The sequence below is a fragment of the Pagrus pagrus genome (genome assembly GCF_965226575.1).
Source record: "Pagrus pagrus genome assembly, chromosome: 20".
Lineage (NCBI taxonomy): Eukaryota > Metazoa > Chordata > Actinopteri > Spariformes > Sparidae > Pagrus > Pagrus pagrus.
This window is the reverse complement of record NC_140207.1, coordinates 12409199-12425787: the sequence shown is the minus strand read 5'-3', so window position 1 is coordinate 12425787 and position 16589 is coordinate 12409199. Positions and strand designations below refer to the sequence as shown.

The following is a 16589-nucleotide window of genomic DNA, read 5'->3' as shown; positions in this document are numbered from 1 at the left end:
GGAAAGCGCCAACAACTTGTGCTTGTCATTCATTTTGAACATGTTAGTGTTAAGATTATTTCATTGCGTTGCACAGAAGCTGGAGCAAGAGTTCTACTTTTTGTCACCAAACTGTTTAGGATTCTTACGACTCGTCTGACATCGGATTGGGCTCTCCATCTTGAAAGGGTGGCTTGGCGTTGGGCCCCTTCGGAGCGAGGTGGCCGAGGCACCCGGTGGCAGAGGTAGTGACGTACGTATGTGCAGCAGCAATGAATCACTGGGAGACAATGCCCCCCTCTCAGCCTGAGCTGTTTGCAGATGCACTGAATACAACGCAGGTCAACAATCATTAGTGTGCAGAAACAAAGTCAGTCCTGCAGATTGCACCAAAATATACCTGTTGTGCCTGCAAATGCTTTTCCAAAAGGTTTGCTCGTTATTGCAAGTTGATCAAAAACAAACAAACAAACAAAAAGAAAAGAAAAAACAGTCAGTGTTTGTCATTCTATAAGAAATACTTTTGTCATGCAAAGCACACCACAATCTGATCCAGGACACATCAGTCTGAAAATGAGCTGTGACCGAGAAGATGCAAGACAATAAAAATGGCTTAACATTCAGTCTTTCACTCTTCAGTGTCTGCCTCTCAGAATCCTCCACAATTATTCTGAACTAACTCATTCAAGTGGAAATGCCAGCAGGTGTGGCACCTATAGGGCTATTCTGAAAGCACAGTGGTAGACGCTCGCGCACGCGCGCGCACACTCACTTATGACTCATCTCATCTAAACTAAAGCACTTTGTCAGAGGCGTCCATTCACGTTACACCCATGCAAGTACGCGCAGACTCAATCTCAGCTTGGAGCGCGACACTTATAGTGAGCTTGGCTATATAAGTCCATTCAGCATCTACTCTTTAAGTAACTATATACTTGTTTCTTCTAAGAAGTGAAGGAGGGCGGCATCTCGCCAACTACCTGGCAAACTGCACGGCTGTTCTGGACCTCCTCTAAAGACTGAAGGTATGAAATGTATTCCTTTATTTCAAACATGTTGTGAGTTTGTCTGCATGTCTTCTGTGGCTTGTTACATATTCTCGTTTTCTCGGCACAACTTAACACCGGGTGACTAAGAAGAAACAGGTCCTGCGCTTTGCTTTCACAAACGTTTCAAACAGTTATTTACAGAACACCAAGTGGATTTTTGTCTTTAGTAATTGCATTGAATTTCTAAACTTGATTTTGATTTATTAGGCAGCAGGCAGTGACACTCAAACTTCCACAGTTTATCAAAAATCCTCCCTTTACGAGCAGGATATTCCACATCACATTAAAACAAATGCTTGTTTTTCGTGCGTAAATTCCTCATTACGCAGCGCATTTCACACTAGAACAGGAAAGAAATAATAAATGTGACATGGAAATAATTCAGGCATTTGTTTTCCTTTCTCAGATTCCTGCTGATATCCTGACATGAAGCTCAATTTACTTGGTACCACCGTGATTCTGCTAGTTGCCTTCTTACCCCGCTACGAATGTCGGGCTATTGAGAGCCCTGGCGGTGCCCTGCGCGTCCCAGCTCCCCAAACCCAAAACTCCCAGCAGCAGCAACAGCAGTCTGGTCCCATCCTGGAGCGGCTTGGAGAGGAGTATTTCATCCGACTGGGCAACGGGGACTCTAACTCTTTCCCATCATCGTCCATGTATCCCGGCGGATCACCTGCGATCTACAACAGAGCGTTGCAACTCCAGCTGACGCGGCGGCTTTTACAAGGAAAAGTTGGGAACATCAGGGCGCTCATAAGCGGCTTCGGAGATCGCGGGGACGACTCGATGGAGAGGGGAAGGAGGTCCGAGGACCCGCCGATTTCCCTGGATCTGACCTTCCACCTGCTCCGGGAGATGATGGAGATGTCCAGGGCGGAACAGCTGGCCCAGCAAGCGCAAAATAACAGAAGAATGATGGAGCTCTTCGGGAAATGAAGACCTCTTTCCAGTCCGCCAAAGATCTCCCTTTCCTTTCTTTTTCTTTTCTTCTTTTCTTTTGTTGCATTTTTACCATCAGCACAAAACATGCTCTGTACAATATAGTGCTGCTTTATCACTCTATTATTTATAGCTTTAACCTCAAACTATGGAGCGTAAACGGGCTTGACTTATAATGATCCGATTGTACCTTGCCATTTTGATGTTGGTGTCAAATCTGTAGAATTGCGCCGTTCTTCATGTTTGAGATGAAATACTTTGGGTTGACATGAAATACTGCATTGACAAAACTGGCATACTTTGTTTTAGATTATCACTGTATTTATGATATTTATGTTTGTTAATAAACTTATGTGCAACCAGTCATTTTCTGTTGTGCAAGAGAACGTCTTATATCTATATTTTTTAATAAAAAAATTAAAAGCAATGCTTACACTTCTCTGTGGATATCCTTACACATGAGCTAAAATGAAAGCTAACTATCCCCACTTACTTTAATTACTAATTCGATTAACATACAATTTCCTGACATAGAGATTTTTAATCTTAAATAGGAGCAATAGCATACAGGTTCATGGTACAAACAAACAAACAAACAGTTGGTTGGAGAGAGCACAAATGGCCACTGCATCTTGAGTCTTGCCTACACAAATATTGATCGGTAGAGAAAGGTTTCTCTAACTGAATATAAAAATCTTATATGGTGTAACAATGGCATTGCTCCGGAGCCAAGTCGTGGGTTAACACCGTGCCTCCTCTCTAAAGAAGCTGTAACAGCAAAAACATTTACCAAAAAGATGTTTTTTTCTGTAAGAGCACCTGCAGGTGGAGAACATTCACATAGCATCCTTTCTCCTAAACCCCGTAATCCCCAAGAAGCAATTCTCATTATACCAGCAAGAGGCTGGGGCTGAAAGATGCACCACTGACAGCTAATGAGTGTGAAAGGCACTGTGTGTGTGTTGTGCTGATCCTTGACCCACAGTGTCAAGAGTAAACTAGACAAGAGCTGTGGGTGTGAGTCATCCTATTCTGTTTTGGCCCACTTAGCAACTTGAGGCTTAGTGCTGCATTGAGCCCATTTGTAAAGGATCCAACTCACTCGCACAATAATTAGATGGGACTCCCTCAATGGTAGAGGGACAGCAAGGTGAGACCATCACAGGGCGACAAATGGAGAACTGGTGGCCTGAGGCACGCTTCGTTCTGATAATGCAGAGAAGGATGTAGGCAGGAATGGCATCACGACCATGCTGTAGAGAAAAGCTATACAACTGGCACTAAAGGCTTTGCTGGATGGATTTCCTTTGACAAAAATAAACAAATAAAGAGTGCGAAGAAGAGATAAAGGGAGGGAGAAAGAGAAAAGTAAGTCAAACAGGGAGGGTGTTACACAAAATCTATTTCATTGGTAATTCAGTCCAGGCACAAAGCATCACACAAAGTACAGCGACACATGTGGAAGTGAGATGAAACTGAGAACAGTCGTATTTTATATATAATACACCAGGCAGAATGTGACGTTTTGTTCATCATAGGAAAATGTTACACAACCAGGAACACAACGCATGATACAGGCTGTTGCACGTATGAACAACTAAAATGTCACAGTGATAGTTTTGTACTCTGCTTCAACTACTCATAAAGTTATATCGGTCGTAAAAAAAGTATGTGACAGGGAGGAAAACCTGAGGCTCCCCTTGTCGTTCTCTCTAATGACGTAGTTTAAGCAGTGAGACACAAAAGGTCAGCTACATTAAAAATGTATGATACTGAATTCTGGAAATAACCAACAGACTGCATGTAAAAGTAGCACTACAGGAAGAACAAAAATGTGTATTTAGTCAGGAAAAAATCATCAAAGACCAGTCAGTTTGCGGTGACGCACATTAACACAATCACAGCAGGAGAGAGAGAAGAGAATAGAAACTTCTGTCTCTTCCTTTAGATCTACCTCAGCAACTCAGGATTTCCCTTTGGCACAGATCTAAATCCGTCTTGCAGTTCCCCAATCGGGGAGGAAAAGTACCACAACTGACCTGAAATCAACATCTAGGAGCAAAACTTATCCTGCTCCTAGTTTAAGGTGGTGCCTGGGCCGGGGGCTGACAGCTAGGTGGAAGCGGCGCTCTTGGCTGCGCTCGGGGAGGAGTTTGTCTGCTGGGGGGCAGGAGGTTGGATGGAGGCTGCTGTGACAGCACTGCCTCCTGAAACAGTCTGGGCCCCCTCTCCTTCCTCAGCGCCTGCTTCTCCATCCTCATCCTCTTCTTCTTCGTCCTCATCATCTGGAGAGAGGATAAGAAGGAAATAAAAGTAAACATTAGTGCAAGTCTGAGCTTTGAGCAGAGAAGTGCTGCCTAGGACTGGGCCATATAGCTATAGTATTACTATTTGTACTTTCACATTATATTACCACAATGAGATTTTCTTTGACTATATATCTAAGACAATTTAGCTCCATATCACCATAACAATACATGTATATATATTGTATATATATATATATATATATATATATATGTTGCCTAGTCCCACTGGTGCCATCGCCAACTCTGTCCCTTCACCTTGGATGAAGTCAATGCTGCGCAGGGCCCTTCCCTCTTTCTTGAACTCGATGTTGTAATGATCCATATTCTCATAGCCGCGCTCAACTTTGTCCAAGTGTGCTGTGCTGGATGCGTCTGCAATCCTGAGTGCAGAAGATGCAATTAGAATATTTACGGGGAAAAAAAACACCCTCCCCTCAAACAGATAATGTGACACTTGTTATGCATCATCAATCTGTGATTTTTAGCACTTTCTGCAAGTTATTTCAGGATATTGAGCTGCAGATAGTGATTTGCCACATTTCACAGAATTACTCTCGAGGTGTGATCTTGCTGCTGGTGGTTTTATATGTGTAGAGGCAGATGTAAATTTGGTAAGTCATTCACAAGTCTATGAAAAAAATAAACATGCAAACATACCCATTGGCAGTTTTTAATAGTGTTGAGGAGTACTTTTAGTATTTTTAGACCTGGGCCCTATTTTTTGCTATTTTGGTCCAGACGATCACATCTGGCAGCCACAATATGGGATGTCAACTTGAAACTAAGGTGTTAAAACATTTAATCCAGTGGTTTTGAAACTTTCTGTGCCTAAGGCACACCAAAGGGCAGGCCAAAATGTCAAGGCCCACTTGAATTCATATCTGTGTAAAATAGCCTCTATAACGTAACGCGTTATCTAATCACTCTGTACACATTTATTTTTGGTTTCAATGGTGCAACAATAATCTATGGTTATAACAAAATCCCACAGCACACCTGGACTTGCGTCACAGCACACCCGTTGGGAACCACTGACCTAATCACACAACAGCGCAAACAATCTACCTGATTCATGCAGAGGTAGGGCACCAACTTCTGTGTTCTGTGAGTTAAAATTAATGACTTTGTCAAAGAAGTCTGGTGGTTTTGAACAGAGCTATTTAATGGCTGTTCTAGGTGAAACAAAAAGGACATTATTCTTTAACAAAAAGGTCTGTCACTGTAGGTATTTATTCCATAATGTTGTCAGACAATTAGAAAGACAATCTAAGCCTGTCAGTGGCAAAAACAAGCACTTTTAGTGGATGATGGCACATTTTCCCTCAAAGATTACATTGAAACCACTGCAGCCCATTTCGTGACTCCCTGCTGAGGTGATCTGCTTGATCTCGGCTACTAGACCAATTCCAAAACTTTTTATACCCATTAGTTATTTAGACCCCAACACCCTTTTGTTTGACCTTAAATGACAATATGCTATCCTTTTTACATAACAAACTGTGTTTCCCAGGCTATGTCATTGTAATCAATGATGGATAAGACATGTACTCACTTTTTGAGGAGAGGCTTTGTGTTCTAAAGGAGACAAAAAGAGAAGAGACAAACAACTTAACACTGATCATTGTAACCATATTATGATCAGTTTGAACCCCATATGAACCCCATTTTGACTCTGACCTGTAGAAACAAAGCCATTTCCGGCTCCTCCATAGTCTGGATCCCCTGCTCCACAATCTTACAGCTCTCCTCCAGATGGTCTCCGTACTTCTTGGTTAGGCCCCGGATATAGTTCACCTTCTCTTCCTGTTCGGCCGTCACCTTCTGACTCATCTCCCTTTTCTTCTCCTCCAGGATGGTGTACAGCTGGTCGAACTTCTCGCACACCACAGTTTTTTGCCTCCGACCATTCTCCTATGCGTGCACACACAAAGGAAAAGATCATAAATTCTGAAAATCCATGAATCCATTCATCATTCATTTCAGTTTTGGAGCAGAATGTATGTATGTGAATTAAAAACCCAAAGTAAAGAAAATGAGGTAATGGCTTTCTGTGAATGGTCCAATACTGTAAACTACAAATGTTCTGGTTAGCATGTCTTCCGCCCATCCGGTAGTGCCATATGTGCAGGGAGGGCACTGAAGCTCATTCTGCGTGTCCGTCGTGAGTGACTCCGCTGAGGGTGACACATGGGGGACTGGAACCTCTCCAGCTTCCTCTCAACTATGTCCAACTGTGGCACGTGAACCATAGGAAAGCTGTCTGTTCTCCCTCCATCAGTTACACTGCTCGTTTTTTAAAGTCAATGGGCCAGAGGCAGAATGGAGTACCCTGCTAAGTGCATGTAGAAGAAAATGTGGAAAAGAGGCAGACTGAGGCAACAATACATTAGTTTTGCTCTCTCCAACTCACTGTCTACATCTCAGAGACAGATAAAAGCAGAGAGAGCGGCAGAGACAAGGACACATTATGCCTGTTATGTGCGTCTGTGCAGGTGAGTGCAGGTGCATTAGTGTGTGCACAGAGCGAGTGCTTGCTGCGTGAGTGAGCGGCCAGGCGCTGCAGCAGTTGGACACTGACCTCTATGGCACGACAGGCTTCCTCTAGCTGACTAATGATGCCTTGCATCCTGTCGTTGTTCCCAACCATCATGGCGATCCCGTCACTCAGCTCTGTCTGAGGGGCAAGGACACAGCAGAGTAAATACCTGAAATCTGACCCGAGTAAATATATTTAATGGCGCAACAGTGTTGTCATCATACTGGAATTTCCAACTTTGATACAATACCTTGAAAAATATGGATATTCAATACCAAATTTCGATACCGTGGGGAAAAATTCACGCAATCTTGACAAGGCTCGTAAATTGTGTGTTGTGTGTCTCTGACGGGGGAGATTAGCTCAGCATGTCGGTCTTTCTTGCTTTGCTAGATCTGTTGTGTTAGCACCTCTCGTTAGCACTGATCTTTCCTTTATTTCATTTCTTGCTTTTCCCTCTGGGGTTTTACTTACAATCTCTAACCAACATACATAATATATAATATATATATAATAACATCATGTACAATGTAGTTTCTACTATCCAAGGATGGTATCAGGATGATATGAAACATTTATACAGTCGCAAACCCAAGACGTAAAACACAAGATGAGAGACATGTACATTCATATCACATCCATTCATCTTACACGAAAACACATCCCTCTGAATCCATCCCCTATCCTCTACAAACATAAACACACACACGCTCACAAACACACACTCCTCACAATAACTCAATGTCCTGTATTCTCCACCGGATTCAACCTTCCCATACCAGCCATGCCACAGCTTGTTATTTTAGATCTCAACAGGCTTCATAAATGTACTTCGATACTTCAGTGAATTGTTGAGACTTATTGTTATCTTCAGACAAGACGCTGTCTTTTATCATCAAATACTATCTCATGAGTTCTTTGAAGTATGTAAAGAAGGTTTTTTCAGTACTTTTATACAAGACCAAAATACATGAATACGGATAAATCCAGATAAGACTGAAGATTTGTATCTCTTGTGTAACTGTTAGCACTGATCCATAGCATCCTTTGCCTATGGGCATGCTTGTGTCTTTTGCCTTTCCTTGTTTAATTGCCTCAATGCAAAGTATTCCCAAACAGCACTCCCACTGTTTTCTGTCTCAACCCAAACTGGTCTTGCCATCTTTTGTGAGTTACAACACATTAACGAAATGAAGTGAATGAGACAAGTGGCGACAAGACAGCACTTTGAGTGAGTGAGAGGAGACAAGGAGATGTGGGCCCTGCAGCGAGAGGTGTGTTTGGATACGTTAGCAGTGTATCGATACTGAGGGAAATAGGTGTTAAAACTGTTTCACATATTCAAAATCGTGTGTATCAAAAAAAGCAGTATCTACTGCTCATAATTTTCAAAATCTCATGACCTGCATGAGTATTTCAGCCCTCACCTTCTTCGTCTGGTAGATGCTGGAGATGGGCGCCACCTCGCAGTCTTTGTGAGCTCCAAACACTTTACACATGGAGCACGTGGGCACGCCGTGGGTGACGCAGTAAATGTTGATCTTTTCGTCCTCGTGAACGTCACACATGGGCATCTCTTCCTTTCTCTCTGGCGCCGGCTTGCTGCTGTTGACGTTTAAAGAAAACAGGGGTGTCTTCCTGTCAAGGCCGTGCATTTCGGCGCATATTGATGTGACGTGTAATGTCAGTTTGATAATGTCACAGGTACACATCCCAGCGGTTTATTGATGATCTATCAGACTTGCCTTACCATGAACATTGTACTGTAATCAATGCTGTGCGTCCCCATAACACTGTGCAGTATGCAGGTGTAGGTGAAGGTGTGTGTAGCTATGCTTGATTTTTTCTTAATTTCTATCTTTTATGAATAACTCATACATACGGTCAGGTAAATTTACCCAATAAGAATTACACTGTATATCAGTTAATTGCCCATAAAATGTCCGTAACTTAATTATTTGAAACAATGCCACAACATCTTGACCCTGTATTAGGTTGAGCATCATGGGTTTGGTGGATAGTGTGTCATACAAGCCTTTGAGCCAGATTAAGAAATCATCTGTGTAGATAGATGACTAAAGCTACAAACGTCCTGTCATCCACTCCCGCTCTCTGACTCAGAAGCCACTGGCACAAGCAACTGCTACACACCAGTTTATCCTCATTCTCCTTTCTAATCTCTGTTCACTGGCCTCAGGGTTAAACACAGCTTTGTCTGATAAAGGAACTGAACAGTGTACATCAGCGTGTCTGATCTGTCTCACCTGCTGGACTCCTGTTTGAACATGTCAATAATATTCTCAACCAGCAGGTTCCTCTGCAGCCCGTAAACACCGTGCCTGTCCAGAACCACCTCATGTCTGCAGGACGGGCAGCGGAAGCGGCCACCAGACGTCAGTGAGCCACCTCTTGTTGGTAGGTACGGATTAGAGGCCTGTAAAGAGTCACAATGCAAACCTGAATATGGATGGATGGCACAAGGTTTTGATTCACAAGCTCATCTCAGTTACAAAAATCTAATAAAATGTTTCAATCAACAAACACTGAGTTGCCCTGCTATTAGAGGTGGGACAATAAAAGAAAAACTCAGGATAAGTAAATCGTAGTAAATTTCCATTATTGAGATAATCTTAAGTATCCTCACGAGTGACTTAGAAAAACTATCTAGCTCACTGACGTACAGTCCTACAATTTCCTGATTTATTGTGAAAAGCGACCATGGGGATGCATTAAATACTTCTGTGTCTTTACAACGTGTAAGGCAGTGATTCCAGTACGTTTTGTGCCATTTGGAGAGATTAAAGCATATTCTGATGTTTATTGGGATAATGTTGTGAGCTGTAATTATTTTGGCCAGGATAATAATGACAATAAATGTTCCTATCGTCCCACGCCTTCCTGCTATCACTCCCAAGTTTGTTGACAGGCGTTTTAATGAAGGAAAAAAACATTGTAACTAAGGTACATCTTAAATTTCCCACGCTGTTGATGTTCTCTGATGCTGGTAATGAATAAATATATTAATTAACGTTGGTAAACAACGCCACATATGCTAAACTATGATCAGTTGTGACACAAAAAATGCTGACTTACTGTCTAAAACCTATACACCTGTTATAGATGTAATCCTAAATCTGGTTCGGCCTCATACATCACAAATGTAGGGCAAGTTCATAAAATATCAGTGGTTCAAATGACATAGGCTGTTAGCTGGAGATGCTTCTATAAATCAACGGTGATCCTCAAGTTTATAAATACTTCCTTATCAGACGTAAACAAGTGGCATTTTGTTCAGTTGCTTACCTGAAAAATATCATTGGCACATTTCCTGCAGAGGTTGTGTTGGCATGGCAGGATAACCACAGGCTTTGTAAACATCTCCAAACATATAGGACATATCAGCTGCTTCTCCAGGTTCTCCATGCTCGTGTGTTTTTTTAACAAACGCTTTCAGCAACACATAAAACACGAATGTTACAGAAAAAACAGTTAGATAAGACCACTAAAAGAAGGTAAAGTTAGCAGAGAGTCCGTGTATAAAAACAGTCCACAGTGGGCCTGAGGAGTAGGCCTGCTGCTCGTGTCCTAGCGGGTGTGGGCTCCTATCTCGCTGGTGTCAGTTCTGTTTTTAGCAGCTATTGCTGTCACGTCAAAGGTTGCCATTTTTACCTTGCCCATATATGAAACAGAGCAAGGCATCATTGAACAGCTGCCTACCAGCCCCTACGTCCTCCTCTACACTGCTGCTAGCAGCAGAGGTGACTGGGCGTCTGTGCAGTGTATGTAACATGAGTGTGTTTAGGCTTTACATCACATCTAAAAAATCAGCTGTTACATAGCCATGACAAAAGGATGTCTGGGCTGTAGAAATATTTGAGTTTGAGCAAAATGTATTATCAGCCACCTTAAAGCATGCTCCTAAAAATGAGATGTACATTTTGCCCAGATGAGTAGCTACACAATTGATCATTAAAACAACTGATGAACAGCTGTGTTCGTAGAAAAAAGTTTCCATTTACTCAACAGTTGTGCTGGATAACACACAAGCTAACGTTTGCACTGTGAAATGTTAGCCTGCTAACGTAGCTAGCATTTTAGATAACCGTTAGAGGCGCTAGCTAGCAGCATCCGCGCGACAACTGTTCGAACTTCGACGCAGAAACTTCGGGAACCAAAGGGAGGATGACGATGCCCACTGAAAGGCATTTTACAACACTAGCTAACTACAACAGGAGGAGGAAATGCTTGAGGTATCATTTAACAACTTGTACCGTCTTTAAAACTTGCAGTAACCAAGTTTTTGCTCAGGTTCTAATAGTTATTTGCACTTCGGACAGCCAGCTAACGTTAGCTAATTGAAGCTAACTTGTCTTACCACAATTGCGATTCTTATGAAATTGTATTTATGAGTTCATCACCAAAGTTAGCAGTAAAGAAAAACAAGTAAAAACGAGCTGCATCAGGACGGCGTCTTATCACACCTGGTGGATTATTCTATGGTGGGAACAGTGTAAAACTTTCCCAGCGAAAAAGTTATCTGGAGAATGCGGGCATCGATCCCGCTACCTCTCGCATGCTAAGCGAGCGCTCTACCATTTGAGCTAATTCCCCTTCTGCTACATGCTATCTATCCCATAATATATATCATCAATATGAGATATATAATCCATATTCCACTACACTTTTCTAATGTCAAAGGAAAAGTATATACCGCGTGTCTTTGCGGACTATTATGTGGCGTGCAAAAGCTACAGTCGTCCTATGGAAAGGTACCACGTCCACCTCGCTAGCAATAACAAGCTAGTTTAGCTATCGTCAATAGCGAGCTAGCAGCGAACTTTAACGCTCACAGGGGAGCATTTCAGAGCAACGACTGCTCATTTTCTTCTTAGCTCGTTCTGTCAATGGCTTCCTACCGGTGCAGGAAAGACACTAGGTAAATAAATTACTGTTATAACTCAGGTTTATCACGACTGTTTCGCCAAAGTTGAAACAATTTGAACTGGAGAGGAGGCCAACTTGGACAGACAGACAGACAAACGTTATAGCGAAACAGCGTTCGCTCTACTTTGTTCGCTGCTCTACATGGAGGTATTTAAGATAAATTACATTGATATATGACATAGAAATTGCACTAAATTGAAATCACTAATAAAAACATAAAATGGTAGTATATGTACCATCCCCCTTCGATAGCTCAGTTGGTAGAGCGGAGGACTGTAGTGGATACATGGTAATCCTTAGGTCGCTGGTTCGAATCCGGCTCGAAGGAGAAGTTCTTTTTCCCAAAATGCAACTCGCTATTCCGCACCTGCGCAATTACCATGTCAAGGTAGCAGTGCAATTACAAAACTCTCTAGCCTATAATACATTCATTTACAAATGTATAAACTACACATAGTGGAAAACCTACACTTGAAAGGCAGGGCCACTATAACAGTGTTTTTATGATAAAAAAAATACCCTATTTTTATCAATTTATACAGCCTTGATCATCATCTCATAGCATTAGTATAGAGTTAACAGTCTAAAAAAAGGGAACATAGTAAAAGATAGAATAAAAAAGGATCTAAAAAAAAAACAATAATAAGAACATGAAAAGTTCTCCCTGTAGCTATACTGTAGCTGCCTACCATTTGATGGTTTTCTTCAATTTACTACATTACACTCCAAAAGCAAACACGTAGGCCTATAATCTATCGTGGGACAAGTTGAAATGTAGTGTCTGATCTATTCCTATTTTCTTCTAATACAGATTAACATTGAGCAAGCAGTTGAAAATAACCTGATTACTTATTTCGTGACAGCAGAGGTCTGCATTATAAATGTGCACGTTTGATGAAACATGATCACACCTGTAAGCAGTCGTAAGGGAGTTTAAAGGTGATCTGGTTGCAACTAGTGCTGAAACCAAATATCAACATTTGCTTTGACTGTGAAACTGGCTTCCAAATGCACTGCAAATATTTTTAGATGGATGACTCAGAAATTGTAATTAGCAGTTCTGAGGATTGCAGCAAGCATCAACACTAATAAAGTTACGTTGTCTATAATGGCTTCATTTTGGCGTGGTCTCCCATAGATGCTATGCTCTCGCCATTTGTTCTCCTCAGCAGTATTGTAATATAAGTCTTTTTGTGTCAACTCTTTCCAGAAGTATTCTCACATGAAAATATTGTTTTTCCACTAACTAGAGAACATGGAGGAGGCGTTAACACTTTCTGCCCATACTGTTCCAGTACATGAAGGCACAAGGAGCTGCATTGTGGCGTTCAACACCAGTGAGTAGGCATAGTTAAGATCTTTGAAACGTTTTGTGGTTTTGGGGTTTCCAGCATTGTTGTTTGGACAATAGTTCACCGTTTTATTTCTGGAGGAAAAAACAGCAAAGTGTGTTATTAGCATTGATCTGGCAGACAATTTGTCCAACACACATCTCACATCAGAAACAATTTGGGGTTCAGTGTCTATAGATGTATACACAGGAGGAGCCCAGGATCAAACCTTAATCAATGGACGATCCTTTAAACCAGCAGAGCTACACCGTTAGTCGGGAGGGTTTCCATTATTGAGCTTTTCAGAAGCCATTGATATTTTAAAAAAAAAATGTGTGTGAGGCGATTATGCTACATTTTAAGAAACTATATCTGCGCTCAAAATCAGATAGCCACATAGGTAGATTGTCGAACTATGAACAATTTTTTTTACATTTTTTATTTTTTTTTTTACATTTTTTGTCTAACTTATTTCAAACCAACAGTGCATAGGATCCTCAACATTGTGTCAGTTCATGACCTATCTAAGCATACATAATCTGACTTTTTTTCTTTTGACTCATACAATATGACATCTGCCTTTCCTGCACTTCCATTCCCTTTATAATTAGTCCACATGGCCCAACACACACAATGCTTTTGACACAGGCACGTCAGAGTCAGTGAGTCATATTTAAACGTTTGAGACAGACGTTATCACTTAAAAATGAATGAATGTCATTCTCCAGCCCCTCTCTCTAATTTCTCTCGCTTTGCCTCATTTGGTGTCAGTCTGGGGACAACACATCTTTTACCTTTTGCCATTACAGTATATAAGTGTAGGCACATTTAACATGATTCTTCCTTTCCGTGTATATCTTGTGGTCTACTACAAATGATGCTTTCTTGTTACTTTGTGATGCCGTGGGCCCACCACTTAATTCAGTATTAATTAGTAGTTTTCAAAAGGCTTAACTAGTATGATTCCATATTCATTAACAGCAAGAAAAGACAGCTCAAATGCTCATCATTTAGATGGCTCCTAAAAGTGAATTTAAATTATATCAATTAGGAAGATGTTCTGGGTTATGTCTTTGTGATTGAAGTGAATTTGAAATGTTTAAGCCGTTTCTTTCTGACTCATAATACTGCAGAGCCCATTGGTAAAAAATGCAATTAAGACTGAAGACTGACAAATTAATAGCAGTATGAAGATTGCTTGATGATGAAAAGCCAGATAGGCGCTGCTTTGAAATTGGAGGCCAGAAGCTGCCAGTTTAAATAGCGCAGCATGACCCTACTTTTCCTCTGTGTTGCCCGGTGGTAGTACATGGTGTTTTGATCATACAGTAAAAGGGTCTGCAGATACTGCCAAGGCCACAAGGTACACAACAGGATGTGTTACACACATGCAATCACACACAACATTACACAAAAAGTCTGCAAGCTCGTGAGCAAGATAAAAGTGTTTATGGGGCCAGAAAAGGGTGCCATCTGTTCTCTTGTATGAATATTTCAGTTAGGTGGAAGTCATATTGTAGTCATACAGATGGTAGCAGTCGCAGCGTGTGATTTAAAAGGTCTTGGTAAACATTATGTTGTCTATATTTATATCTCCTCATTTGTCTTCAAATTAAATTAGAAATGAAGTGAAAAATGTAAAAAAAATGCTGTGGGCTGACTGCCCAATCTATTTTAAAGGCTCAACTTTTAGCTAAATCATGTCATAAATAGATTGTAGGGTACAGTGACAGTTTACAGTATATGTTTTCTGTAATGATTGTGATGTAAAATGCACAAGTACAAACATCCATCTTTATCACTCCCTGCCAGATAGAAGCCCTGTAAATGACCTTCCAGCAGGCAATCCTGCACAATCAGGGTCAGGGACAGCTTCATGGCCTGTTGAACCCTTGAGCTCTCAAAGCTTATCATTATGATACTTTTCTCTCACCTTATTGTTACGGATGTCACGTTACCTTGTGCTTTTATTACTTACATTATTTACGAATGTATTATTCACATTTGTTGTTTCTAAATATTTATATTAAGATGTATTTCACTACCCATGTATAAGCTGTTAAACCATCACTGTATATATTTATACATTCACTGCCTGTCTAAATTCCTGTTCTTACCTGTCCATAACCCATCCACATGGCAGTTAATTCATTCATTCATTACTCTACACTTGCCTACCACATTATTTTGTTTTATATATATTTTATTCCATTCCTATATGTTAACTTCTGCACTATTTTATTTCTTATATCTTAGGATCTCATTTTCTTTTATGCATCTTATGACATTAAAGTACCTGAGTAGACTTAAATTGTGTGTACTAAAAATCTAACCATGCTTTACAAAAATAAGATCATACATTTTACATGAATATACAGAAGAATTACTTTGTGTAATCATGATTGTTACACCTTTCTTGCAGTCCTGCTGTTTCACATATCACCACGGTCTTCGGGGTGGCAGTGCCTTTCCCACTCGTAGGACAAGCCTTGATTTGACACTTACAGTTACAGCACTTACAGTTCTTACAATTTAATCCAATGAATAGCAACATTTTAGTTAAATAAGCAACTGCTTAAGATAATTGGCACATGAATCAAAGTAGGAAGCGCAATAGATTCTTTTGAATTTGATCGCGCAAAAACGTCACTTTGGATACAACAATTAATGAGCCGACATTTTATAAATCAACATTTAGGTGATGTTGTTTATTAACATTTATGAACAAAATGTAGACAGAAAGGTTGAAATCAAATTTACACTACAGCCACATAATCTTGACTTTAAATACATCTGTCCAACTACTACTAAAAGAGCGAAATAAGTCTATTCTGCTTACGTGACATGATATATCATGTAAAACTGGTAGTTATGATCACATGTGGGCTGGCCATGCTGAAAAAGAGCGTAGATCAAGGTTGCACTTTTTTTTAAAGTTATCCCAACACTGTAATTAAACACACTGACCCACATTATCATAGACCAGAAATCTTCTAAGCAATCTAGAAACACTGAAAATAGAATTACATATTTTAAATAACTGCTGACAAGCTGTTGCATTTCCCATAATCATAATCCACCACACTGTGTCTGGGATAAGCCAATGTAAGTATTAAGTAGGGTTACTGATAATGGATTTGCATGATAATATAATGTGGACCCTCAGATTTGCAAGTGCCTTTCATCATTTTTGACATATAATCACTTGATGATAAGAAAGATGAAATCAAACAGCAAGATATCTGCATGAGGTTTTATGTAACATCCTCCCATACAGTGACGTACGAGAGACGTCAGTCTGTTTTAACAGGCACCACTGCAGCTCATGGTCATGGGAAGCTGAGATGTGCTCAGCATTCAAGTGCTTCTCCCAGCTTGGCTTCAACCTCACAGCCTCTGCGTCAAGAGAAGTGCAGCCTACATTGTTTCATCTTTAACACTTAAATTGAAAATGAAGTGAAGCAGGGTGATTTCGGCAACCAGCAGCTGGGTGTTCACACAC

At 40.8% G+C, this 16589-nt stretch overlaps 3 protein-coding genes across 8 annotated transcripts in view; 2 read left to right on the top strand and 1 right to left on the bottom strand.

Moving 5' to 3' along the window:
• The first annotated feature begins 806 nt into the window (after positions 1–806).
• On the top strand, positions 807–2333 carry crhb (corticotropin releasing hormone b). Its single transcript, XM_084341100.1, has 2 exons — positions 807–1004; positions 1435–2333. Exon 2 carries the CDS (start codon positions 1455–1457, stop codon positions 1962–1964), a length of 510 nt encoding a protein of 169 aa, XP_084197226.1. The 5' UTR covers positions 807–1004; positions 1435–1454; the 3' UTR covers positions 1965–2333.
• Positions 2334–3349: 1016 nt separating this feature from the next.
• Positions 3350–12010, bottom strand: trim55b (tripartite motif containing 55b). Of its 3 annotated transcripts, none has more exons than XM_084339786.1 (9): positions 11993–12010; positions 10116–10259; positions 9077–9246; positions 8240–8417; positions 6855–6950; positions 5954–6187; positions 5829–5851; positions 4532–4656; positions 3350–4252 (listed from the first exon to the last, which is right to left on the bottom strand). In XM_084339786.1, the coding sequence occupies exons 1-9, from the start codon at positions 11993–11995 to the stop codon at positions 4080–4082; spliced, it is 1146 nt and encodes a 381-aa protein (XP_084195912.1). In that variant the 5' UTR covers positions 11996–12010; the 3' UTR covers positions 3350–4079. The 3 variants fall into 3 exon arrangements, with proteins under 3 accessions (XP_084195912.1, XP_084195914.1, XP_084195913.1); XM_084339788.1 differs by lacking the exon at positions 11993–12010 and adding an exon at positions 11294–11377; XM_084339787.1 differs by lacking the exon at positions 11993–12010 and adding an exon at positions 11188–11286.
• pde7a (phosphodiesterase 7A) overlaps positions 10232–16589 on the top strand; it is a 31626-nt gene continuing 25268 nt past the window's right edge. For 2 of the 4 annotated variants that reach the window (XM_084339782.1, XM_084339781.1), the window contains exons 1-2: positions 10232–11062; positions 13007–13093. In XM_084339782.1, coding sequence (XP_084195908.1) covers positions 13055–13093 — 39 coding nt within the window. In that variant the 5' untranslated portion in view covers positions 10232–11062; positions 13007–13054. Of the gene's footprint in view, positions 11063–13006; positions 13094–16589 lie in introns of those variants that run through there. The other 2 variants (XM_084339783.1, XM_084339779.1) reach the window with 2 other exon arrangements.